The sequence below is a fragment of the Engystomops pustulosus genome, chromosome 4 (genome assembly GCF_040894005.1).
Source record: "Engystomops pustulosus chromosome 4, aEngPut4.maternal, whole genome shotgun sequence".
Lineage (NCBI taxonomy): Eukaryota > Metazoa > Chordata > Amphibia > Anura > Leptodactylidae > Engystomops > Engystomops pustulosus.
This window is the reverse complement of record NC_092414.1, coordinates 70,720,994-70,747,947: the sequence shown is the minus strand read 5'-3', so window position 1 is coordinate 70,747,947 and position 26,954 is coordinate 70,720,994. Positions and strand designations below refer to the sequence as shown.

The window sequence follows — 26,954 nt, the reverse complement described above, 5'->3', positions numbered from 1 at the left end:
TTTTGGGACTGCCACATACAGGCACTCAATCTATTCCATTTTACTGCAGGGCCACCTACCTGCTCCTCTGGTTTGAACAATTTTTGGGACTGCCACATACAGGCACTCAATCTATTCCATTTTACTGGAGGGCCACCTACCTGCTCCTCTGGTTTGAAACATTTTTGGGACTGCCACATACAGGCACTCAATCTATTCCATTTTACTGCAGGGCCACCTACCTGCTCCTCTGGTTTGAACAATTTTTGGGACTGCCACATACAGGCACTCAATCTATTCCATTTTACTGGAGGGCCACCTACCTGCTCCTCTGGTTTGAAACATTTTTGGGACTGCCACATACAGGCACTCAATCTATTCCATTTTACTGCAGGGCCACCTACCTGCTCCTCTGGTTTGAACAATTTTTGGGACTGCCACATACAGGCACTCAATCTATTCCATTTTACTGGAGGGCCACCTACCTGCTCCTCTGGTTTGAAACATTTTTGGGACTGCCACATACAGGCACTCAATCTATTCCATTTTACTGCAGGGCCACCTACCTGCTCCTCTGGTTTGAACAATTTTTGGGACTGCCACATACAGGCACTCAATCTATTCCATTTTACTGCAGGGCCACCTACCTGCTCCTCTGGTTTGAACAATTTTTGGGACTGCCACATACAGGCACTCAATCTATTCCATTTTACTGGAGGGCCACCTACCTGCTCCTCTGGTTTGAAGAATTTTTGGGACTGCCACATACAGGCACTCAATCTATTCCATTTTACTGGAGGGCCACCTACCTGCTCCTCTGGTTTGAAACATTTTTGGGACTGCCACATACAGGCACTCAATCTATCCCATTTTACTGGAGGGCCACCTACCTGCTCCTCTGGTTTGAAAAATGTTTGGGACTGCCACATACAGGCACTATCCAAATTAAATTGTCTCCATAGCAGCCTCCACACGTTGTCTCCATTGCTACCTCCAAAAGTCGTCCATATAGCTGCCTCCATACATCGTCCCTTTATCAAACGAGGTGTGTCAGGCAGAAATTTGGGTTGTTTTCATGGATTCCACATCAAAGTTGTTAACTTTGTCGCCACCCTGCTGTGTTATCCACAAAATATACTGGCAAACTTTTACCATTTAGGGATATTATTTCAGCGCTTCTTGCGCATCTGTTTACATTCCCCTCACCCGGCATATCCTAAACTTATAAGAACGCTACTACACTTGATCTTATACAAAAGGTTCTTAGAAGTGCTGTTTGGGGAGTAGCCTAGAGACAGGGGCTTGGATTGGCGAAAGCTCGCCTGGCAGCGGAACGCCAGCTCCATGCGCATCATGCGCTTCTTGCGCATCTGTTTACATTCCCCTCACCCGCCATATCCCAAACTTATAAGAACGCTACTACACTTAACTTGGTGCAGGCTGGGACCGAGTCTGACCCTGGGGCTGGTCATATACTGCCGACGCAGAGAATTGCGGGGCCTACCTCGGTCCAGGTCTCAAAGGCCTACTATACCTCCTCCCACCCCTCCTCCACCTCCTCCTCCTCCGAATTACCATCCGTGGGCATGGCGCCATCAGTCGGTAGCTCTAGGCACAGCAGCAGTGCCGTCGCTAAGCGACAGCAGGCGGTGCTGAAACTGCTGAGCCTAGGCGATAAAAGGCACACCGCCCAAGAGCTATTACAGGGCATTCCACATCAAAGTTGTTAACTTTGTCGCCACCCTGCTGTGTAATCCACAAAATATACTTGCAAACTTTTACCATTTAGGGATATTATTTCAGCGCTTCTTGCGCATCTGTTTACATTCCCCTCACCCGCCATATCCTAAACTTATAAGAACGCTACTACACTTGATCTTATACAAAAGGTTCTTAGAAGTGCTGTTTGGGGAGTAGCCTATAGACAGGGGCTTGGATTGGCGAAAGCTCGCCTGGCAGCGGAGCGCCAGCTCCATGCCAAGATCCAACTAACATAGTTTTAACTGCAGCACCTTTAATCTACTACTAGTTCACTGCCTCCATACATGGTCCCCTTATCAAACGAGCTGTGTCAGGCAGAATTTTGGGTTGTTTTCATGGCTTCCATGTTAACTTTGTCGCCACCCTGCTGTGTAATCCACAAAATATACTGGCAAACTTTTATCATGTACCGATATTATTTGAGCGCTTCTTGCTCACCTCCTTTGGTTCCTCTCTGCCACCCATTGGTTTGAAGCCTGAGTCCATTTAGGGTATGTCGCCATGACACTCTCTAGCCTGCTGCCGCTGCCTCTGCATGCCGTCCCCTATAGTGTCAGGGTCAATTATTGGATGTTTTAGATGCTATCTAGCTTCATTCTGTCACTCTGTCATGGCCATGCTGTTGCCCATAATTTTGGCATAATGGTGCGATTAGGCAGCCTCAGAGGCATCCATGCATGCTGCCCCTGCTGTTTCCTGTCCATTTCCGTGGTGTTTCCATCCTTTTCTGAGGTTCCCAGGTGTTTGGCCAAGCTTCCCTGTGCAGAGCCTTGGTCCCCTTGAAAAATGCTCGAGTCTCCCATTGACTTCAATGGGGTTCGTTATTCGAGACGAGCACTCGAGCATCGGGAAAAGTTCGTCTCGAATAACGAGTACCCGAGCATTTTAGTGTTCGCTCATCTCTAATCATGATCTACAAGTAGTATGCTTAAACAAATATGGTATTCCATACACACTCATATTTATGGACTACGAATGGCGTTCGTTTCTTTTGAGAAACTATTAATATGATTTGCAATAGTAGAGGTGAGACTTTTTGGTGTCTTCAGGTTGCTTCCTTGTTAAATAATGCTTTGCATTTCATTTGTCTCTTAACTTACCTGTGCTGTTCTTCAGCATCTCTTTTAGCTCTCTTCTTTCTTTTCTTAGAGCTACCAACTTGTTTCTAATCACTTCTTTCTCTTTTTCCAGACGTTCTTTCTCTTTCACAAACTTGCGTGCATCCTCCTCCGCTCTGGTTTTACCATATTTGTACTGGTTGGCATCTGGAAAAGAGTTTATATAAGGCTTTTTATAAAGGTAAACATTGGAATTTATTCTAACCTTATCCGCTATTGTTTGGTACTTTTTGCTGTTCTCTTACTTTGATAACCACTACTTAGGATCAAGTTCTGGCTAATGGTGAGGCATAAGTATATATGCATATGAAAGTAAATGTACAAACGTACTGAGGGCCTTATCCGCAAACATACCCAGACCTTACAACTTGATAATTGCTGAGAAACAGAAATCTTAAATTAGGGAATCCCGCCCCTGTACAACTCCAGTCTTACAGCTTTATTAATAAGTCCTACCAATAAAATATGTTCATTTTCAGAAACTTATAATGTACATTTTCAATGTACAGCATCTTTCAGTGGTGCAACTGCAGCCTTTGTGTCTTTAGCTTCAGATAATCCTCATCCTTTTTTTTTAGATTTAGCATTATTCATTATTGTGTTTGCAGTCACCTGTATACCAAAGTTTAATATGATACAAATTTAATAGCTTTTAATGTGTAGCTCTTACTTGAAGCATGGCGTTTGACTTTAACTTCAGGGTCCAACCTGCGGGATTTCTCACTGCAGGAGGAGGCATGGCGTTTCACTTGTGTTCCTCCCTGTGTGCGTTTTGGGTCTTCAACCTAAAACAATAATGGAGAAAATAAAGTATCTTGGCTCCCACTGCTGGTCACTATAAAGAATACTGTCAACTACCAAAAACACATATTTTGCAGGAAACACTCTATAAGGTTTCAACAACTCAGCTTTCATATACCTTTTCATAGGCCACATCATCATACACTTGAGAGTCACTGCTGCCACTATGGGAGGATTTTGCCCACCTGAAATTTAGGATTCATATATATTGTTAGTACAACCAATTCATTAGCCATACACTTGTAGCCTTCAGACTTCAGGTTTCCCCATAATAACTCACATGAAAGAGTGTCGAACAGCAGTCACTATATTGGCTATTGTTTCCACATCTACATAATCATAGTGCAGGGCCTCGGGTCTGGTTTTTGAGCCTGTTTGAGCAAGTAGAAGACCCAGCCATCGACCCATTTCTTCATAACTGCTGGCCTGTAAAAAGAAGTGAAAATATATATTTTTTACATAGACGTAAACTTGTGTTTTAATGAATTATCTGATCTGGTAAATTGCACGCAATAAACTCTAATCTCACAGGAAAACTCTGTTTAATACAAAACCTGAAACTGGGTCCTGATTTACTATGTAGAATTCATAAAATGGAGCTGACCATGGTGGTAAATAAAACAGTATACCGATCAACACTATGTATATAACTGGCTTATGTTAATACGGTTGAAGTTATGAGCAGATTTCATATCTTTTTATGTATGTTTTTATTTTTACTATTCACATAAAAATACAAAAAGGCAATATACCTCCAAAACAGAGATTTCTTGATTTTGACGTAGTATCCGGAAAGCAAATGGATGCTTAGGTCCAAATCCTGGTGATACTTCACAGCCACGCAAAGCAATAGAATTAACATGAGTCCTGAGATCATTACGGTCTTTGTGAAAATAAAGAGTCTGCCCCTTCAGCCGGCACCAACGCTCCTTCCAGCACTGATTCACAAGCACATTAAGGGAGCCTATGGCAGACAGAAGAGAGAAAAATATGAAAAAAGTTGTGTATATCCTTTCCATTAGGGATTTTCACCACTCTTTGCATTCCTTAAAGGGGATTTTCAACAAACTTAAGTTAGTGCCTATACACGGGATAGGGCCTAACTTTCTGATCAGTTAGGCTCTCAGTGCTGAGACCCCCACAGACTGCAAAAACGAGGGGACCATTGCTGAGCACAATCCCCATCAGCTCCATAGAGATTAATGGAGCAGAACCGTCATGCACGGCCGTCTGCTCCATTAGTCTGAGGAACGGCAATCAGCAAGTTAGGCTCTAACCCTTGGATAGGGCCTAACTTTAGTTTTTGGGAAAACGCCTTTAAAGGAGTTGGCTCCTAATAAACTTTACATTTACTTTAGTACAAGAAGCTGCGGATCACGTGACCCACTTGCAGTAGGACTCAAGGCTTTATGCAGTTATTACTTTATGCACATGACATCCAGATACTGTCATAAATGCACGGCAACCTTCATCCACCAAAAGCAATTGAGACACAGAAAGCCCAAGTACTGCTACAAGCATGCAAGTACAATATGACTGACCCTATTAGGGTCTTGTACTTATCCTGGTAAAGTTTGTTAATAGTGGTGGCCAACTCCTTAAATAAGATGTAGCTTCACTGATTCTAATACAGTTTTATAATTTTATCTGTAGCCTTTGTAGCAAGACATCCCCATGTATAACCAAAAGTTCCATCTGTTTGTATTATTACATAGTGCTGTAAATTCAATTTACACTTCATAAGATGAGAATGCATATAAATATATGTATATATATATGATATATATAATGAAAGTCTCAAGCAGAGTGGGTGCTAAGCCATGGAATCCTTGGCCAGGAATCTTTAATACACAATTTTTAATACACAATCCAAAGTCCGTAAAGTAAAAACATGATCCTTTATTTCATATTAAAGTGGGAGGTTTCAGTTACATGCTGAGGAAGGTTTTGTAACTGAAACATTACACTTTAATATGGAATAAAGGATCACATTTTTATATATATATATTTTTTTTATATGGAGAAAGCAGCCCTTTCTCCTAGTATACTGTCACCTACCACAGCAGGGGACATCTTCATCTGTAGATGAGGTGTGCTGCTCCTCAGCTGACTGCTTCTTTTTCGAGAAACTTATTATCCTTGTAATTTTCTTCCCTGCAGCTCGGCTCATAGAGCCTTTTAGGTCAGCCAGACCTGTTCTCCGACACTTTGCTAAAGGCAAAATGAATGCATGTTAATATTTGTACCTATAGTCAATACAACATGATGAATCTCCATTCCAAAAAATGGAATTTCAGTTGATGACAATAGAGAATACTCAATCCTAGTAATTTCCAATGTAAACTTTCAGAGCTTAAAGGAAACCTACCACTTGAAGTGGCAGGTTTCAGATGGAAATACCGAGCACCAGCTCAGGCTGAGCTGGTGCCGGAGCTTATTTTTGTTACTGTTTTAAACCACTGTATTGCAGTTTAAAACACTTTTTAAACTTTATAGCCGGCGCAGGGAGGTACGCGCTTGGCGCTTACCATGCGCGCGGCTCTCCTTCACTTCCTATGTAGCCGCGCGCACGGTCGCGCGCATGGTAAGCGCCGAGCGCGTACCTCCCTGCGCCGGCTATAAAGTTTAAAAAGTGTTTTAAACCGCAATACAGCGGTTTAAAACACTAACAAAAATAAGCTCCGGCACCAGCTCACCCTGAGCTGGTGCTCGGTATTCCCATCTGAAACCTGCCACTTCAAGTGGTAGGTTTCCTTTAAAACTTACATTTAGTATTGTATAGGACATATGAACAAGTTTATCTAAAATAATCACAGGGTGATAATACAAGAAAATCTTTTGAACTCATAATTTCAGTACTCACCATTGTCCCTGCTCTCTTTTCCACTGCTGGGGGAGCTGTTGTCACCATTGGCAGCACTGTCTGAATCAGATGTTTTGTCATGGGATAGTCTCTGAAAACAATAATAAGGGAACAGATTACAGGCTGAAATCATGATAAACCAGGGACCCTTACTCATACATCCAGGCACTGTAACTGTGGTAATCTGTTGGGCTCTGGTCAGGGGGTGTAGCTTTACAGACTGTTGCTCTCATTTCCAAGTGTTCCTACACAGTGTAACAACCCCTGGAGCCCTTCAGACTCATTAGCATAATCTAAAAGTCAATTTTAGGAGGCCATGGATAACAAAAATAAGAAGATTACCACTATGACAGTGTCTAGTAAGGGTCCCTGGATTATCATGCTTGATTTTAATTGTAGATTTTCTTTAATGTATGTTTATCATCCTTTCCCTACACAAGTCGCACTATTACTCACACTACGGTTTTGTCTCTTCTGGTGTCTAGTCATGCAGGATACCAGCTGCGTCTATCACAAGTCTTAGTGGTGGCATCTCATTAGGTACATCATTATCTGACCTTCACAGTGATGTGCTATTGGTGTAAAGTTCAGGAGTGACACTGTGTGACTCGTCAACTGAATCGCCGAAGCTGCAACCGCAATTATCAGGAGACTTGTAGGGGAATGTAGAGGTTAATATGAAGGAGTATTCCAGCACTTTTTCACCTTTCTTTAGGATATGTCATCAGTATCAGAGTGGCCTAGTTCTGACACTCTGACACCTAGCGCCCCTTTGATGAGCTGTTTGAAGCCGTCACATCACTCCCATTAGTGCTTGTTCTGCTCACCAAGCGTGTAATGTCACATCCAACAGTCACATGGCTCATTTATTGATCAGTCCTGAATTTCTGAACGGAGCAAAGCCACTATACCATGTATTGCTCTGTGCTTGGAAGTCCTTGAAGAATCCGCAGTCAATCCTCATGTAAACGCTGCATTCTCTTATAACAACTGTTTGTGGGGGAGCTGATCTAATATCTAAGATAGGTGTTCAGTGGAAAACACTTCTGAAAAATTCTTGTTTCTATCCAATGGCAAAAGTCAAACAAAACTTATCCTTATCATAATAGTCTGTTACAATTGTATTGAGTCTAATGGATTCCTGTTTAACGAAACAAAGCCGCATTGTATGCTACATTAAAGAGGACTTGCCACATCTTCGGTAATTAACTGTATTACTCAAATATTAAAGTTCTATGGTATATTCTCTTACATCCCTGTATAGTGCTATTACTCTTTTCTGTCCGTCTATCCACTAATTCTCTTCATAAGTCATAGATAAAGACTACTGGTAAAACTTGACCTCTGGCTGCTCTCAGACTGAAACATAAAAGAAGTGCATATCTCACCTTGTCCAGGTCTAGTTTATGCCGCAGTGACGGCGATGCCAGTGGCTGGATTGTGGTTGGGCTGCTGGCCTCTCTAATAACCTATATAAATGCAGCAGGATGAAGAATACGGTTCAGAGTATAATTAATCATGTATACAACTTTTAGCAGGGATTTCATTTCAAAACATATCAATATTGTATTAAATAGAAAAGTCTAAAATTTGCATCTCCATTGTGCCAATCATTTCAATGCTAAAGGTGTAGGGCTAAATTGTATTGTGACATTACAGATCTGGGCATCTAAAATCACGCAGTGTCTTCCCACTAAATGCAGTATTTGCTCTTTGGTATTTTTTACGGTTCAGAGTATAATTAATCATGTATACAACTTTTAGCAGGGATTTCATTTCAAAACATATCAATATTGTATTAAATAGAAAAGTCTAAAATTTGCATCTCCATTGTGCCAATCATTTCAATGCTAAAGGTGTAGGGCTAAATTGTATTGTGACATTACAGATCTGGGCATCTAAAATCACGCAGTGTCTTCCCACTAAATGCAGTATTTGCTCTTTGGTATTTTTTAGAAATGTAGACTAAAACAAGAGTAATATGAGGAAGTCCAATGAAAAAGGGAAATGTCCATAACAATGTTAAAGCTCATAAATATTAGGCTACTAGTCTGTGAAACCAACTGCTTTCAGCATTCAGGCTCGCCATCTAAATTTTTATGACTCCAAAAAGCTACAAAATAGGGCACATGCAACTTTTTGGGTCCCTTTTTGGAAAGTTTATGTAGCCAGATTTATCAACATGGACAAAATCACAAAAATTGACTCCCACAGCAGTAGGTGCCTTAGAAAGAGTTAGCACTTTCTTTAAAAAGTTGCATGATGATAAATTCCTCCTATTGAATTTCATCATGACCAATCATGTATGAGGTTCTATGTATTAAATGAATTTCTGCAGCATCATGGGCAGCTGTCCGAATGTGTATATGTGTCTTCAAAGAGATTATCTTGGAATATGTTATCATATTTATGGTGCACAATTCAAAGTCAGAACTATGTTTATAATTGTTCTTACCCTCATCCATTCTTCAGCCTGTTCCTGACTCTGAACTGCTAATACCAGAAGCTCAGAATTAGGTAGACAGAATCGCAGCTCATGCTTCTTACGTCTCCCATCCTTGGGAACATAAATGACACCGCACAGGGGTAAGGGTATCTCCAAGTGAGGATTCTGGTCTTTGGAGCTCTTGTAACACTGTAACGAGAAACATTATCAGAAATACAGTATAAGGTTTTTATTACCTTTGTGGCTGAATATGTTCAGTCCAGAGATTATCAACTTATCAAGTTACTACTGTTTCAAGATTGTGCCAGAAAGTAATATTTCTCTTTGTGTGGCAACCCAGTGTTTGTGTTCCAAACTGATGCCTGTTAACCATTCTGTTGGAACGTTATGTATTATATAAAATTGGTTTCATGATAAATTGAAGTTATTGCCAACTGCAGGCTATGGTAAGGTGGACACAGCTGTAGCTGTAAAACATCCATAGTAGTCCCTCAGGTCTAGATTTTGGGGCCAAGTTCTAACATAATGTATAATAGATTCTTCCGTTCAGTGTTCACAGCAGATTTCCTATAAATGTGCGGCATGAAGAGTTGACTCTATGTCATGTAGAACCACATGGTGAAATGTAACAGCTTCCATGTGTTAGACAGGAACACTGACACTACAAATGACAGTAAATGTTCCCATCACTGAGCCTGTAGAATAACTAGGGCTGTTGAGTGACCTCCCCAGCACAACTAGTTGACAGTCTCACTGTCAGAGCTTATTTCCATATATTTGGCCAGTAAAATGTGGATGCAGGAAATCCTTTCTGGCTGCGGCAATATTTTGATATTGAGGGATGTAATATATCCTCCTTCCTTCCTTCCTACGCTTACAATATCACTCTATTTGTTTTACTTTTACTTGACTTGAGGATTGTACCCTGGAAATGAATGACACAACTCATTTTCTTACCAATAACTTGTTGTCTCTAATGAGTGTAAGCTGCTTGGCCCACTGGCCAAAGCGTTTCTTCCGCAGGAGAAAAGCGCAGATTCTACTGTCTCGTACAAGGTGCAGGGAGGATTCCTGTGAAGGCCACTGGTGCATCTGACGCTGGGCTTTACCTTCTTCATCTTCCTCATCATAAGACTCATAGGAACTGCTTAATCCATCAGATTCATTATCTGTATACAAACATATGAAAAGACACTCAATTACATGAAGGGTAAAGTGACTTTAAATGTTCAAATTCTATTCAAAGTCAAAATTCTGGGTTAACGATTTCATAAATGTCCACCAGCATAAGAAAGAGACAGAATGGGGCTTATTTACTAAGGGTCGCGGATCACACTTTCGTCGATTTGTTCGCTGTTTTAGGGATTTGACAGGTATTTAACACGGGTTTGCGCGATCGAATTGTGGCGCATCTGTTCTAGTTTTCATGCAACAAAAATTGGGAAGTGTGCCATTCGACGTTTTGACGGATTCGGACTGGGCGCAGGATTTAACTTTCAAATTGTATCGCAAGACAATGCACTTACATGCGTCAGGAAGAAGACGGTGGACCTGAGTGGGGAAGCAACACATGCAGGATATTGGGTGCACAATCTTAGTGAATTGGGGCATAGTGGTTGGACAATGCACTTTCGGGGAACTCCTCGGACCGGGTAAGTAAATGTGCCCCATTATGTTACAATGTAACTGGTGAGAATGTGTGTATGTGTCATAAATATCACATAAAGCATTACTCTCTTCATGCAAGCTGTATGTTCTCTTCAGCACATAGCAGCAGAACTATACAATTTCTCACCACCGAACGCCATAGTTCACTTTTTAAAGAAACATTTTCTGTTTGGATATTTTTAAACATAATGCTGTGCTACTTCTAACCAAGCCAAATTCTCTATGTGTTAGCTGTGGGAACACTCTTCACTGCCTTCTAAAAAAAAATCTCATTAAACATCGCCATCATTTTCCTACATTGAAGGTGTTGGCCATCTTACCTCATGTTTTTTGTAATGTGTTTGTAACTGTGGGGGATAGGAAAATAGGTCATTTATCCATATACATCTATTAAAAGTGTTTCCTTTCCTGATATGTGAAATAAAGCATTCTGTCTTTTACCTCATCAGCCAGACATTCCTGCTCATAAAATGGCTGCAGATGGAGGGTCATGTGATATCTAACTGTCCCTGAACAATTGCCCTGCCAGTATCTCCTTGCAGGGCAATTGCAAATGCATAGTTAGATACAGAACTTTGAATGGATGTATATTGGTAAAGTACCTTATAGCCTACTCCCACACTTACAAACACTTTACAAAAAGCATGAGGTAAAGTGGCCAACCCCTTTAACGGTTTCTCCATGGGTATCTTGCGCAATGTTTTTATACTTGTTAATATCTATAAAAGATTAGATTAGACTAGACTATAATATAAAAAAGAACCTTCCAGCTCTCATATATAGTGAACATACTGTACTGTTCTAGAGGAAATCTGTAGTTATAGGTTCACTAGAAAAGTGGCACTATCAATAAAGGCGATGCGTGGCAAAACTGGTCAAGAGAGGGTCACAAATTCTCTTAACTACTTGTGTTATGCCTCCCATCTTCCCGTGGAGCACTTATTAGGATGGGCCAGCCACCTAGTTGTTATACTTCTCTTTATGCACAGTACAGTCTGCAATGTTGAGCTCCACTTACAGGAGTGTTTCTGCTCTCCATTGATCTGTGTAAGAGGATAGTTATTATCTGCTTCTTCATAATATCCGTCTTCTATGGAATTTGGAGGACTGGAGCTATCTGTTGAAAATATAAAGTTAAACAATTAAATGAGAACAGCCCAAAACCACAACCCCAAAAGCCTCTTTATATCTGTGCATTCATACTATGGTTGTAAGGAAGCTTTTTGGTGTCTACATAAAATACATATATGTATTTAGGTGCAGTAACTGCTGGGTCATAGTATTCCTTTCCATGGCTACACAGTGGCAAACACTTAAGCAATCATTGTAATTTTCAGAGCGTCTCTTCTCGGAAACTGTTTTCCCAAATTGTGAGACATGAAAACTAACTGCATTAAAGGAAATCAAGAATCAAGCATGAAAAACCAGGGGCACTTACTCATAGATCAAGACACTGTGACTGTGGTAATATTCTTATATTTGTTATCCTCCTTCCTTCTAAAATCAACTTTTAAAATTATGATAACAAGCCATAAGGGCTTTGGGGTCTTACCAGAGCCCCTCTGTGCTGCAACTTATACCATTGATTTTTATAGTATATTTCCTTTAATATTTAGTTAGCTGTATAAGACATTAGTTGCCAATTAATGCTCCCATCACTGGAATATAGATATGGCATTAATAGCATAGACTTACCATAGGTTACTCTAAAAGGGTTTTTGGACCTGAACTTCCACCGCCCAATGGTCCAATGCTAATTGGTAATCTGTAGGGTTACAACATCCCCACCATCTGAGTGCAGTGGTGCTATACTATGGTTGGAGTAGGAAACTGGCTATAATGTGTCAGCTGCAATATGATGAAAATCACTTACTGCGAGAGGTGATATACTCTGTGGACTTTCCCGGTCCTAGTGGTACTGCCTCCTCATAATAATCTTCAGGTGGGGGAGTAGTTGGTAATGGTGGTGGTGGGATGCAAGGTGGAGGTGGGGGTGGGGTGGATTGACCTTCTATTTCTTTATAGTCATCCTGCATATCCCGTAATTCTTGCAGATCACAGTCTATAAAAGGAAAACAAAATCTCATCTTGTCAATCACTCCGCTATACTGTCAATAAAATATTTATATTTACAGAGCATAACCTCCAAAGCAAATATTTTCCAGTAATGTAGTTAACTGTGTCCAATCATATAGAACTACGCACATTGTAAAGAAGAGTTTCCTGAATATAAGACTTGTGGATCTCTTAAAGTTAGTGAATGACAATGTAGGGGTTTGTCAGGAAGATTTAACAAGAATGAGTCACACACCGGGACGTCACTGATGCATGCGTTAGGGTGGTCTCATTGTAAAAGTTACTAAATAGCTCTATTTACTGACAGGGCTGAAGTGCAGTAAGAGGATGCTACAATTCAGTTTGTCCTAGGGTAGGGTTAATAAATACTATCATGGCAGATGTGTAAGTGGTTTTCCAGTAAAAAAAAATATGGCTGTTTTGTTCCCGAAATAGTGCACTGCCTCTTCACACAAATCTGCCGACTGGTATGTAACTTTTTTTGGAACAAAGTAACCCCTTTAAGGATCTGAAGCTTAAACCATAATAAATAATGGTTTAATAAACTGCAGACAGCACTAGGTAAGTAGCAGCAAGACTGTGAAAAGTGAACTCTTGCACCAGGCGTACACCTGAAGAGCTTTCTGCTTTTTGCAATGAACGGTTTGAGAGTCTCACCCTTCTGCTATAAGCATCCAACCAAAATCCTGAACTCCTACTTGTTGCAGAGGGGAGAGGTGTCGGGCAGAAAGCTCTTCCGACCAGAGCAATTGAAAATCATAACTTGAGTTTTCACAGTCTGTCTACTACACAGCTATTGTATGACTACACAATTCTCCAGGGCTGCAGTGCCAACTAATACTGCGCTTTGTATGGTGAAAATTGCGGAAAGATATCCCTTTAATAAGAAGATGACTGCTTCTATAGGCAATGGTGTCTGCTTTCCAGGAATTTTATGAAATCAAACTGTATGTGAATTGGATGGTTAATTACTTGAATCGAATACAAAGACTCATTCATAATATGTCTTTCTGAAATACTAAATGTACTCATTTTTTTCATAGTAGAAGACCTAACCTGGTTACTTATTCATTGGGCATATACCTAAGGTAGTTCATGCTGCCACGTCCCATATCCCAGTACAATAAATAGGCCTCATACATTGTCCATCCTCTTTACTTTGCCTCTCTGCTCCCCTTCTTATTGTTCTACCACTTTCTGCTCCCCTTCTTATTGTGGCCCCTCTCTGCTCTCCTTCTTATTGTCCCCTTTTTTCTTTTCTCCATTTCCATTTGTGCCCTCTCTCTACTCCCCTTCTTATCGTTCCCCTTTTCTCTGCTCTATTTGTGCCCCCTTTTTGCTCCCCCTTTAATTACTCGATCCTCTGAATATTGTGGCCCCCTGTCCTCCATGCTCACTTATATTGTGGCCTATCTTTCCACCTGCTTAATAAACAAAAAAAAAACTTTACTCGCCTTTCCATCGTTCCCACACAGTCCTGTTTCCTCCCCAATTTGAAGGAGCATGGGCCAGCCAGCAGTAGCTCCTCCCCTTGGTTAGCCCCGTCCCTCCTCATTCTCATCTTGGAGTCCCAGGGAGAGGAGGAAGCAGGACTACGGGGGAACGATGGAAAGGTGAGTAAAGAACTCACCTCCTGGTCTCGGCTCTGCACCTCTAGTGTGTCAGGGCACAGACCATGAGGTGGGAAATTGTGGGACAGCACAGGAGATTCTCCCTACCACTTGGGACAATGGGACAGTGCCCATAAAACAGGACTGTCTTGTGAGTCCTAGATGGTTGAGAACTAATATGCTATGGAACTACAGGAGATAGTTGTCCTGGAAGTGCCATAGAGGAGAATTGAGAGCGGGTTGGATTTGCACATTCATGGAGGGTACTTTAGCAGGCCCCCAATCTTATGATTTTCAGGGGTTCCAATGTAAGGGGCACAAGTGATCACCCCCATTTGAGGGTAGGGAAGCAGTAAAATCCCTTTAACAGCAAAGATCTCCTTCTCAGCACACAGATAATAATAATCTTTATATAGAGCCATCAAATTCTGCAGCGCTTTACAAATACATATACAAAATATAATATACATATACAAATATAATATTACATTACATTCATATGGAACAATAGGAGTGAGGGCCTTGCTCACAACAGATAATGGTATGTCTTAACATATTGAATAAAACAATATCTTACCAAATTCCTCAAAGAGGGACTCCACAAAACTTGTGCCATTGTGGTAGGCTGCAGTGTTCATATATTGAAAATCATCCCCTGAGGATATGACAGAGAAGGCATCCATGAATTAATACAGAATAGGAATGAGATACAAATGTAGCTTCCATGAACTAATATATTTCCAAGGAGACTAAAAGATTAAAGGGAACCTGTCATCAGAAATTGTCCTAATTAACCACTAGCAGTTTGATGTCAAGCAGTTGAACAGCTTCTATGTCATGTATCTTTCATGACCCAGCATGGTGGCATCATCCAGAAAATCAACTTTGTAGTTAGATCTATAGATTTATGGAGGCGGAGGCACTGAAGTCAAGCTCTCCCTGAGTTTGAACACCTCTTCTCTTGTGGTTGACATCATGCCCTGGACTTCAGTAGATCTGATCAATTTTGCTGCTGGATGCAGGACCTTCAATTACAGTTCTAAGGTAGAGAAAGCTTGGCTTCAGTGTTAAACTCTCCACCTCCTTTACTTCATAAAACCAATTTACATCCCACTTCAAAGTTGATTTTCTGGATGATGCCACCACACTAGGCCATGAAATAAACATCATCTAGAAGCTGCCCGGCTACTTTACAACATACTGGTAGTGGTTTATTAGGCCAATTTCTTGCGACAGGTTCAGTTTAAGCTTGTGTTGTATTGATAAAGAAATTGGGCGATCTTTATGAAGACTAACGTATCGATCACTTTGTGCTGGAGAGAATATGTACTTGATTTATTAAGGAGCTGTAAGCCTTGTAGTGAAGTAGACACAAATTCTGAGCCGCAAACTCACATTGGATCTGCAACACCCCTGCCAACGCATGGGCAGAGGAGTGTTTGCGAATGAGGCCCTTTATCTGTATCTTCCCAGTAGGTGAGCCTGCGCAACTCGCCTTAGGGATAATGCAGTCACAAGGGCAGCAGCTTCCACATCTGGACACAGCCCCATCCTAGCCTGTATCTACTACCAGGCTGGTGAATCTACTCCTGAGAATCACTCTCCATGACCACTCCAGCAATCTGGAATCTCCAACAATCTGGCATCTGTTCTGAGATCATTTTGGCCCGTTGCCTGCAGTTGTTCCAATAAAGAACCATGAGTTGATTTGCACAACGTTGCCTCCATCTGATCCCTGGATACGGCTGTCTACCATCACGGGCTTCCCCATCCAATACCCAGGGACTTATCTTACAGACACTCAGGAGTTGCCCCAGAGAGATCCAGTACATCAGCCTCTCCCTCCATATTTCTTGCACACACCACCTGCTGGAGACCTGCCAGGCTGTAGGACAGCCCTCCGATCCCCATACCAAGCACCGTGATATCAGCTTGCCTAGGCCGCAACCGCCAGCCACTCCGGTATTCTGGGGCCCGGCTGCCTCCAGGCCCCAAGAAAAGGCTATGCCCTGGGGGATGTTGCAGATCTATAACTTATTACACTTTCTGATGTATATTTCATGAAATCTGTTAAGCCTTAGGACAAGATGATCTAGAAATGTTATATTATGGGGAATACAATGAAAGTGAAGACAATGGAAGAATATCAGGATAATTAATGATGAGTCACATTATCAACAATTGCTTCGTACCGGGAGCTGGCTGCAGTTGGCGCAGGATATTGCATACCGCGCTTTGCTTCTCTCTGGTGGTGGCACTCAGGAATTCGTGGTCCAGAAGCTTTAGTAGAACATTCAATTCTGGTAACAGCTGGTCTAGAACTGAAGTAGATAAAAATATACATGCAGATTACTATATTGAGAACGTCATATGAGGAATTATTACTCACATATTTTTAGTTGTCAGATGTTTCAGGGAACAGATGCAGTAAACAGATGAGTGGAATCTTGTGGAAATATATTAAGCGAGTGAACGGATTTTTAGTGTTTTACTATATATCACAAGGCTTCAGCGCTTGCTGTCTTTAATCCAAAAAATGTTTTCCTCACTTTTTAGGGAAAATCCTTTTTACTGGTTACCACCACAAGGAGGCGATCTGTTTACAGCTGTAGCTAGCTCCCATAGCTTTCATCAGAACTCCAAACAAATGAATGTGGCTATACACCAGACAATGAGCTAAACTATAAATCCAAGATAACCTCATCTAATATATCATATTATTCTATGACTTGAATGTGATGTTATGGGTAATGCAAGTATTTAGTAAAACTCTTACAACAAAATAATGTAAAATATACATATTTTACAAGCTCTCAGTATTGGAGGTTAAGTTCTGGCTACAGTGCAGACATCATTTGCCTTTGATGTTCCCTTGAAATTGTATTGATTCCTAGATTTTTCAGTACTAAGCATTATAGCATAAGAAGAACATGAAGAGCACTTGTGAGGTCTCAGTGTATCTAAGGAGTTTAAGAGCCAGGTGGAATGTGAACAATGAGAGGAATAAAAATGAAACACAAAGCCAACCTTTATCTCGGCTGTTTACAATGGCAGAATACCAAGGCGGAGGGCAGTGCCATGAGTAATAGTAAGATAGGAGGCCGACAGCTCACACACAATCCAGGTACACAACAGTCACAGTCTGGGCATTTCTACAGCTCTCAGTGGTTTATTTCTATCTCCAACTACTGATACCAGTACTGAACATACAGCACCCAAAGTTGAAAGTGATAAATCAGAAGAACTTCAAAGTATAGAACTTCTTAAACCTGTGTACATTATTTTACCAAGCAATGACTGGACAATTCATTGTAAGGTACAGTATTTTGTTTTGTCTCCTCAAAGAAATATTTTTCTAGTAAAAGAGAATAAGTAGGGTGCTTAACTATATACAAAATGTAACATTTCTAAGGGCACTGCTTTGACCCATTTAAGGCTTAATTTTCATACATCTGGAGATCTGTTCTTACTTGCAGCATGTTAGTAAACTATAGTAAGAAAACCGATACCACAAGTGATCATTTTGATAATGGACATTTGTAGTGATCCAGGAGGGATACTAATTGTCTTCCGAGTAACCTCTGTACCTTCAGGTGGACAGGTCTGATCACCTTATCCATTGCCGCAGGTAAGAGAATCCTGGGATAGATCCAGAAGTCCTTTGACCAAGAAGAATGGTTGCAATTGATACATAAAGGAAATCACCAAGACCTAAGCTGTGGATATCAAAGAGCAGACTGCCCTATAGCCATTTATGATATTAAATTGTATTCCGCTATATTTTATAAATTTGTTTAAGATAAACCTACGGTATGTATCCATGTCACATGGGGCTTTTCTATTGGCTGATTCAATTAGAACCCTCTAGAAATGGGAACTTAAAAAAAGAACACTGAGTTTGAATCATTGTTTCTGTGTCTTTCCCGGAGCTAGACATTGTGACCATGACAGGCCTCCCATTAGACCAGAACCACTCTAATCCTATGCTATATCTACCAAAGAACCTGTCCAGCCCCGGTGGGCAGGTAGCACGTGTATACCAGTTTACATCTCAGGTCTTCAGAATTAGATATTGTGAGCCAAAGCAAGGTGTGGTCGAACATACAGAAGAGATGCAAGTCTTTTCATTATACCTTATCTCTGTAGAGTCATATTGGTTTTGGCTCTCAAAAACTGTTGAAAGTAACTGAAGAACTAGCAGAGCTGGGAAGTGGGGTCTGGAGTGTCTCCCACTGCTTCCCTCCAATCCATTGTGCCAGAAACAAGCTACAAAAATGAAATAGTGAGAGTGATACTGGTTATAAGGAGTATCCTAGATCTCTAAAAGGACAGATAGATTGTACAGAACAATACTTATCTGCGGTTTACATTATCCAAAAATCTCCAGTCCACAAATAAGCAATTTAGTAATGGGAAGGGGGATTTTATCAAGTAATGACACTCCTCTTGTGCAAACAATCCCTGGGATTATACAAACAATTCTGGGAAACAAGAACTTTGGTCAAGGAGACTCTCAAAATCAATAAGCAAATGGGTCAATGAGTGGGGGGTAGGCACCTGTAGACAGCAATAGGAATTTGCTGAAAGCCTTTTTTTCCTTCCCATACCACTCCCTCTTTTATTCCTCCTATCACCACTTCCTTACAGACTTCTCATAATTGTGTATCAGCCATTCTTTCTTTCGTTCCTTCATTCTTTCTCAGAGTCCATTGAATATGTAGTCTCCCATTCCTGCTGTGACTATCACGTGATACTTCCTTGCTCTGCCATTCAACTAAGATCAGTTTCCTTCATTTGTATTCACAGCAGATTTGTTTTAACATTACTATGTGCTATTCACAAAGCTGAAAACATTAATAATAATAATCTATATTTATATAGCTCCATCAAATTCTGCGCATTACAACATTAGTGCAAAATGAGAATAATTCTGCAAGGCTAAATATGAGGTATCAGGGAAGTATAGTGTTCCCCTACTGTGATCCTCTCATGGTTATTGAATGTTCAATAGGCCAAACCCAGTACTACAAGATAACAGTGCTAAGCACTAAGCCATCAGGGTGTCCCGTATACACATTGTGAAGAGCCAGCTTAGGACTGCTGTTCCCACTAGCTGTTCACCAACAAGTATTCCACCTGAAGTTTCCGCTATTAAATCCAGCGTGCATGTGTTTGATCAAGTGTGTGTTACCAGTTTATATTCCAGGCAAAACCTATTATAAAATTCAACATGTCCACTTCTCTGTTAGGTGCAAATTGGGCACAATTCCAAGACCTACAAAATGTGTCTGTCTGGCTATTTTGGGAACTATTTGTCTAATGCTCAGTCCTTCTTGTCATTTTAGCTTTTAGGGTGCAGTCACACGTTCAGTTTTTAAAGCCAAAAGCAAGTGTGGATCATAATGGGTGAGGACTTATCATTAAGAAGTGCTACTCCTCTTCTATTTTGACTCCACTCCTGGTTTGGGCATCAAAATCTGCATCTGAAAAACTGAATGTGTGGATGCACCCTCAACCAGACTGTTTAAAGAGAACAAAAATCGGTAAGAAAACTCAATAGGGTGTGTTCCACTAGTGGCACGCCTGACTGCACCCTAACGGTGATGCCACACGTTGCGTTTTTGGTCCGTTTTTAAACATGCGTTTTCAGTCCGTTTAAAAATGCATGCATTTTTAAAACTCATCCATTTTTTACCGTTAACCATGCGTTTGGCTGCTTTAAACCTGTTTATCTATCAAGATTCTGGGCAGGTGTGTGGAGACTTACAGCAATTGATGCTGCACTGGGGGATTCTGGGAAATATGCAAATATGTCTTCCAGGATAAAGAAAACATTGCCTCTTAGCTACCTTATAAGGCAGCTCCCTTAGCATCAAGCATGACCTTTTTAATGACATGATGTGGTATCCAAAAGGAACCGATTCCTAACTGTAAACAGCAATGTTTCAATGACTTTGCACTCGTCAGTACAGTGTAGGGAACTGGTTTAGCTGAGTGGGAGGTTTGACTAGTTTCATGAAGTAAGAAAATGCCTTAGGAAGCCATTAAAGATCGCCTTTGCAGGCCTGTGCAGAACAGATACAGATTTCAATAATCTACACAGAAAATATTGATGGAATAAACTCTAAGTTTAGATTCTGATGCATATTTAAAGAGCTTCCTTGGGCTGATGAGCATTTTAACGTCCAGGTATACAGCCACATGTTCTCACATTGCACTAAAAAGTGTGTTATAATTATATCATTTCCCTTTTAAACAATGGGCAGACGCCTGGTGATCGACGTCAGATGTGCTGATTGTTTGTAGCCTTCTATTTGCTAATCTAACGGAATGGACTGACCATGGATGACCTGATCTGGGTTGCTCTCCGCATTTGCTACTGTGCTGGATGTAAATTGAACGTCTCACCCCCACCTTCCAACCACTGCCCTTCCTGCCACCTCCTGCTGTAAACATATCAGCAGCTAATGTATATCTATCTATGCAGCCCTTCTGTTTCCTTCCAGCTCATTCCAGCCAAGTGAAACAGTGACTATAGCCGAACTCAGCACTTTTCACCGAGGGGAGTCACCAAAATTTACTCTAGACTTGGCCTGACAGATAGTCAGATTTATCAATGAAAAAGTTTCCTAGCTTTAAAACAGGAAGGCTGGTTGCAAGAGAAACACAGCTGTGCAGGGCTGCCAGTGCCAGCCTGTTATGGTCTGCTAGGTGCCTGAACAAAATTCCCATATTTTTTATACTGAAAGCTAAATGGGGGGCATTCAATATTGATTTCTGGTGTTTTTTTCCCCTCTTGCTGCGCCTTAGTTATGAAGAGCCACAATATTGGTGCTTTTCTGACACTCACCAATTTTACTTTTTTTGGCACACAATTTGGACACTGATTGGGAATCCAACACTTTTCCTGCGCTTATAGTTTACCCACACCTTTTTTGGCGCACACTTAGAACTGCAAAAAGTTGGTCTATGTAGTTCTGTTTCACCATTATGAAAGTGAAGACAGTTCTAAACCTTTACGGGTTGGCGCAAATTCATTAACCCATTGCACCACAATCAAATATTCCTGTATAAATGGAACATGGACCCTACGCAAAAATTGATGAATGCTCCACATTATGTCTGCAATCCCTAATATGACTCCAGAACAGTAAGATGCTCTATTAAAGTGAATTATTATCAATGTGACAACCGATGTGGCAAACCTATTTCAATTGACACTTTCTATTTCTTCATTTCTATATATGATAAATAATGAGGATGCACTGCTCCTCTCTACTTAGAAGGGCTTGTCCACTTTCTGCAAATAATTGATATTGTTTGTGTAAGGAAAAGTTATACAATTTTCCAATATACTTTCTGTATCAATTCCTCATGGTTTACTAGATCTCGGCTTGCTGTCTTTTTATAGAAAGCTTCTATGCTTACTTCAAGTGTAAAAGGAATCTGCCCATGGTCACGCGATGGACACACAGGTGCAAAAGACTTTATTATCAGGCTTTGATTATTCTCTGTGATAATAATGGCTCGTGCACCTGTGTGACATCACATGACTATGGACAGATTTCTATCCACTGTAAACATAGCAGCTTTCAATAGAATCAAGCAGAGATCTCGAAAACAGTGACATATAATGGAAAATTTTATAACTTTGTCTTACACAAACAATATCAATTATTTGCTGATAGTCGACAACCCCTTTAATATTGCATATTATGCACTTTGCATGTTCAGTTTATGAGTGAACAGTTCAGGCAGAATAGATATACATAGAAATATTATAAGACTCCACAAATGTGGAAGACATACCATTGGTGCCTATGCAGCTAGACAGGGGCTCAGTAGGTAAGGGGGCCCATTTTCACTACAGGGCCACACTTGGCTGTCTTTATGTCTGTATCTAAATCCCTGAGCTAATACATTCTATGGTCAGCAATTACTAGTAAATCTATTGGTGCTTGTTAACCGGTAAAAGAGATGTATGGAGCGTGCTATAAGATATAGGACAGTAGGGTGCCAGTATACGGTTCCTACACAATGGCTCGGTACTATCTGTGTTCGCAACTACACCATAGCAAAACTTATCATAAGCTCCCAAATTTCAGAAAGAGTCACATTTTTTAAAGAGTTGAGAAATTTTAAATATAAAGTAATACTCTGCTTTTTGCCCATTTTACCCAACTGCTGTTCAAAGTAATTTGGACAATATTTAATTCTTGCACACAAGATGCATCATTATCCGCAGTGACAAAAATACTGGATCAACATGGGGCGAAAGGTCCCTCTAACAGGAAGATGCTATTTCTCCAAATGAAACATGAAAAAAGCAAAAACACACAAGAACAAACACCTACATTTTTGGAGACATGTCCTATGGTCTGAGGAAACTAAAATTGAACTGTTTGACCATATTAACCAATGTTACATTTGGAAGAAAAGGGGAGAATCTTACAGGGTGTTGGGAGAACACCCTCCCAATTGTGAAACATGGGGGCTGCAGCATCATCTTCTGGGGCAGAGACTGGTGCACTTTCCAAAAAAAATTGCATCATGAGGAAAGAACGTTATTTGGCAATACAGAAGCAACATCTCAAGACATCAGCCAGGAAGTTAAAGCTTGGCTGCAAATGGGTTTTCCAAATGGACAATGACCTGAAGCTACTGCCCTACTGGTTACAAAGCGGCTTAAAGGGAACCTACCACCTTTTAAGGGCAATATTTTACTAACTTTTAATTCTCTAATATGTAAATTTTGTAAAGAGGCTATTGGGGTGTGGAGTAGCTAGAGCTGAGGCTACATGGCGCGGCTACTCCACGCCCCAGTAGCCTCTTTGACCCTCCTACCAGGTGTCATTGGCTCGCAGCTCTTCGTAGCTACGCGCCCTCGTCCGAGAAACCTGCCGTGTGCATGCGCAGAACAGCAGGCCCGCGGCTGAGCAGCTCCGGGTTTGGAGTAGAGACACCGCAGCCGCAGGCTTGCTGTTCTGCGCATGTGCAGACGGCAGGTCTCTCGGACGAGGGCTCCTCGTAGCTGCGCGCCAAAGACATCTGGTCGGAGGGTCAAAGAGGCTACTGAGGCGTGGAGTAGCCACGCCCTGTAGCCTCAGCTCCGGCTACTCCACGCCCCAGTAACCTTTACAAAATCCAGTAACCTCTTTACATGTTAGGGAATTAAAAGTTATTAAAATATTGCCCTTAAAAGGGCTATCCTCACGTCCTATAGATGCACCTTTATAGGTAGATCCGTGTATATGTTTTATTTTATGTGTAAAGTGCTGCAGCATATAAAGTGCTGTATTATGTTTGTTACATTTTTTGTGCATATTGATACATATTGATTATTAAAGAAAGAGAACACCTGCAAGTATAGGAATAGCTGTCGCCATGAAGTCACAGATAATGCATAGATATCCAATGAAATGCTCTATAAATTGGTTTATTGCTCTCAGTAAAAGTTTATGACATCATGTCATCCAACACCCTCACTGCTGGCTGCCAAGAAGATATACATTAACGGCGTTTACATTTCATACTCAAAGGAAAGGGTGTGTGAACCGCCACCATATGCAAAAGGGATTACTTTGATTTTCCAATCATCACCCATGCTACATAGAGAAAGTACAATATGACACAGTGGTGAGAGGATGGAGGAGCGCAGCAGCTCGGTGGAGTTTAGGCAGCAGCATGGTGCCACAGCAGTCACTAGCCGGATTAGATATTTCCTGCTGGAGGGCAGTTCACTTGCCTCACTGCAAGATCGGATTACCCTGCAGGGAAAACTGGCTTCCTTTGAAGTCCTTTGTTTGCAGAGGAGCAGATTAATAGGCAGAGATAGGCAAGCCCCAGAGCATTAGATAAAACAGGTTTATGTTCTGCAGTGCTATAGAGCAGAACCAGCAATCTACTGCCAACTAACATAAAATACACTTATACTGATGCCATACATCGTAGCCCATCACATCGCTATGCAACAAAGTTTAAATGGCTCTGCATTCTGTAGCATTCATTCTCAGAGATGGTGGAATAGTTTGCTGTGTTCCTCTGACCACTTACATGACCCGTTGTGTACAGATACATATACTCCTACATCCACTAATATAGCCCCAAGGAGCTGACTTCTGGGAAAGCCTTCAGTGCTCAAAAATCCACTTTATAGTAAAATTAGCAACCGTCATTGGGACATGACAAGCTTTACTGGGCCTTGCCATCACTTTATATGGGCATAGTAATGCACTGACTTGGCAATATATGGCACCCTTTTTAATGATGTATGTACTAAGTTTTGTAGGCAATGTGTGGCTGTAAGCAACAGACATACTGCACTTTCTGGGCACCACGGGTTATATGTCGCCTACAACAGAATGTTTAGAGCCAAGTACCAAAAATCTAAACATTGTTACACCAATGGATTGTCTGATGTAAACAGCAAGTAAAATATTTTGTCTTGTGGCTAGGTGAACATTTTTGTAATGTAGACACCATAGAAATATTTATTAAGGCTTGTACTGGGGTATGACCAGGAATTACTTTACTCCCCCTTGGGCCACCTTGTGAAGGGCTGGGCAGTGGCCCGATGCGGTGCGGGTATTAGGACCTGGCGTAAAATTATCTGGCCTCTCTTGATATACTGGGGATAACATAAATTCCCCCATGGTGTCACCTGGCAGACAGGTTGTCATGGAAAACAGTGGGTCAGAACAAAAATTCTATATAGTGATATATCTTTTTTTATATATTTTATATAACCTAGGGAAGTTTTCTGTTCAGTCAATTTAAATCTGAATATAACGGTTGCTACAAATACAGATTGCCCTATACTGTGATAACAAAGTACTTGTTTCTAGCCACATTCTACAGATTGTTACAAACAATCTTGTTTTCACAATAGTTTTCCTCTTTCAAGTAGGAAATCCGGCCTATATTTATATCTTCTTATTTTTAGATGCAGGGTGTCCCCTTTCCTGAAAAATTGGACACTATAGAGTCTTCAGTCCTTCCTGCACACTTTAATTGTTGAAGTTGCATAAAGTGGTGTTGAAAAGGCGCAGTTCGAGCAAATGGCAATTCCAAGCTGCCCGGACTGTCAGTAACTTACAAAAGATCAAGAGCTAGTAATTATTACTACTGCACAGTGCAGAGGGGCTTTATTGTTGACTTGAAATTTTTCTTCTGGATTCAAAGACTGAAAAAGGTCAAATGACATCAATAACGGGTTCTTGCTCCACTGATTGAAGGCTATTAATAGTATAGGATTTTCCCACTATTTTATAATGGAAGAAAACTTGGACATATTTTGAGTGAGAAAACAAACAACCAGTAGTTAGTTTAGGGACATTTCATAAATACGCAGGAGCACTAGAAGTACAGAATACTGTTGGAAACGTACAGAGGCGGATTAAGACTGCCTGGGCTGTATGAATATTATTGCCCCTACAAGTCTGGAAGTCACTTCCTACATATAGTACTGGCATCAGCTTCTTGGGCAATGGTGCACGCAACCTTTCTGTCTACTTTCAATCTGCGGTTTCAGGACCTTACAAATGGCTATTATGAACATGTGTATTGAGAGCAGGAATTATTATAGGGGCGAAGGCTTTTCTCAGTATAAAATTTGGTGGGTGGATTGGGTGGCCATGGCCCCCTAGAAGGCTTAAGCCCTGGGCTATCACCCAAACTACCTATATTATAATCCACTACAGTTTTTTCTACTGACATGCGCCTGTACACCTTCCATTCATAGGCCACCTACTGTGTATTGGCATGTCTGCAATTGAGGAGCATTACTAACTTGATTGTCTATTCACTTTGGGGAGGCTTATTAATGTTGTTGTCTCATCAAGACAACCCAAAAAAGAAGATAATGCTATATTTAGCTGCAACCTTGACCTCTCTAAGACCCAGCCAGCAGGAAGCCACATATGGACAACCAATTGTAGTAATACATAGCTGTATTCAAGTAAATAGCTGTACTTGTAATACATGAAATGAGCCACTTTCTTATGGTCTATCTCTATTCTTACTCTGCGTTGCCCAGACTCCGTAGAAGGATACAAACACGTATTGTATACTTTACACTATTGATTTACAACTGTGCTCTTCAATGCATCCTAAAAAAGAAAAGTCTTGTAGGAATCGTAAAGTCAAAAGTCACCAAAGTATGATACATAATGCTGCACAATACACCAGTGCGGTATATATGAAGGCTACATAACAGGTGCTAGGTAGATTTATTTTTACATTGTACACTACATTGTCCCTCTCAGTCAATGGGCTTTAACAGATGTAATAAACCAAGGCTGTGTAAAGTCATTGTTGTGGTCTAGTAACAAATCGAAGGTTTGACTCCTAAACACAAGTGGCAACACACAGAAAAACTATGTCAGAGTTGAAAGAGACAAGTTCAGAACAAAGGTCCCAGTCTTCCTGAAGAGGATGTGCATCCTTCACCCTTATAGACATACACATTGTAGACCTCTGAGCTCATAGCAAAGTATGTGAGTGTGCCTCATTGATCACTACTATTATTAGCTGAGCATGCACTCCACGAGCCAATGGTGACCCTGTCACCTCTAGTGCAGTTCAATGGCAGCACCAATGCAAAATGTACAACCGTTCAATGCCAGCTTTTGCAT

General features: G+C 41.0%; 1 protein-coding gene across 1 annotated transcript in view; it reads right to left on the bottom strand.

Moving 5' to 3' along the window:
- Nucleotides 1-26,954, bottom strand: part of AFAP1L1 (actin filament associated protein 1 like 1) — a 60,008-nt gene that overhangs the window by 10,035 nt on the left and 23,019 nt on the right. Inside the window, exons 2-15 of the mRNA XM_072146198.1 lie at nucleotides 16,515-16,643; nucleotides 14,900-14,977; nucleotides 12,510-12,698; nucleotides 11,655-11,753; nucleotides 9,926-10,137; nucleotides 8,978-9,157; nucleotides 7,911-7,991; nucleotides 6,523-6,613; nucleotides 5,718-5,870; nucleotides 4,412-4,623; nucleotides 3,940-4,085; nucleotides 3,778-3,844; nucleotides 3,529-3,643; nucleotides 2,841-3,005 (exon numbers count right to left, since the gene is read on the bottom strand). Of these exons, the coding sequence (XP_072002299.1) occupies nucleotides 2,841-3,005; nucleotides 3,529-3,643; nucleotides 3,778-3,844; nucleotides 3,940-4,085; nucleotides 4,412-4,623; nucleotides 5,718-5,870; nucleotides 6,523-6,613; nucleotides 7,911-7,991; nucleotides 8,978-9,157; nucleotides 9,926-10,137; nucleotides 11,655-11,753; nucleotides 12,510-12,698; nucleotides 14,900-14,977; nucleotides 16,515-16,643 (1,917 nt within the window). The remainder of the gene's footprint in view (nucleotides 1-2,840; nucleotides 3,006-3,528; nucleotides 3,644-3,777; nucleotides 3,845-3,939; nucleotides 4,086-4,411; nucleotides 4,624-5,717; nucleotides 5,871-6,522; nucleotides 6,614-7,910; nucleotides 7,992-8,977; nucleotides 9,158-9,925; nucleotides 10,138-11,654; nucleotides 11,754-12,509; nucleotides 12,699-14,899; nucleotides 14,978-16,514; nucleotides 16,644-26,954) is intronic.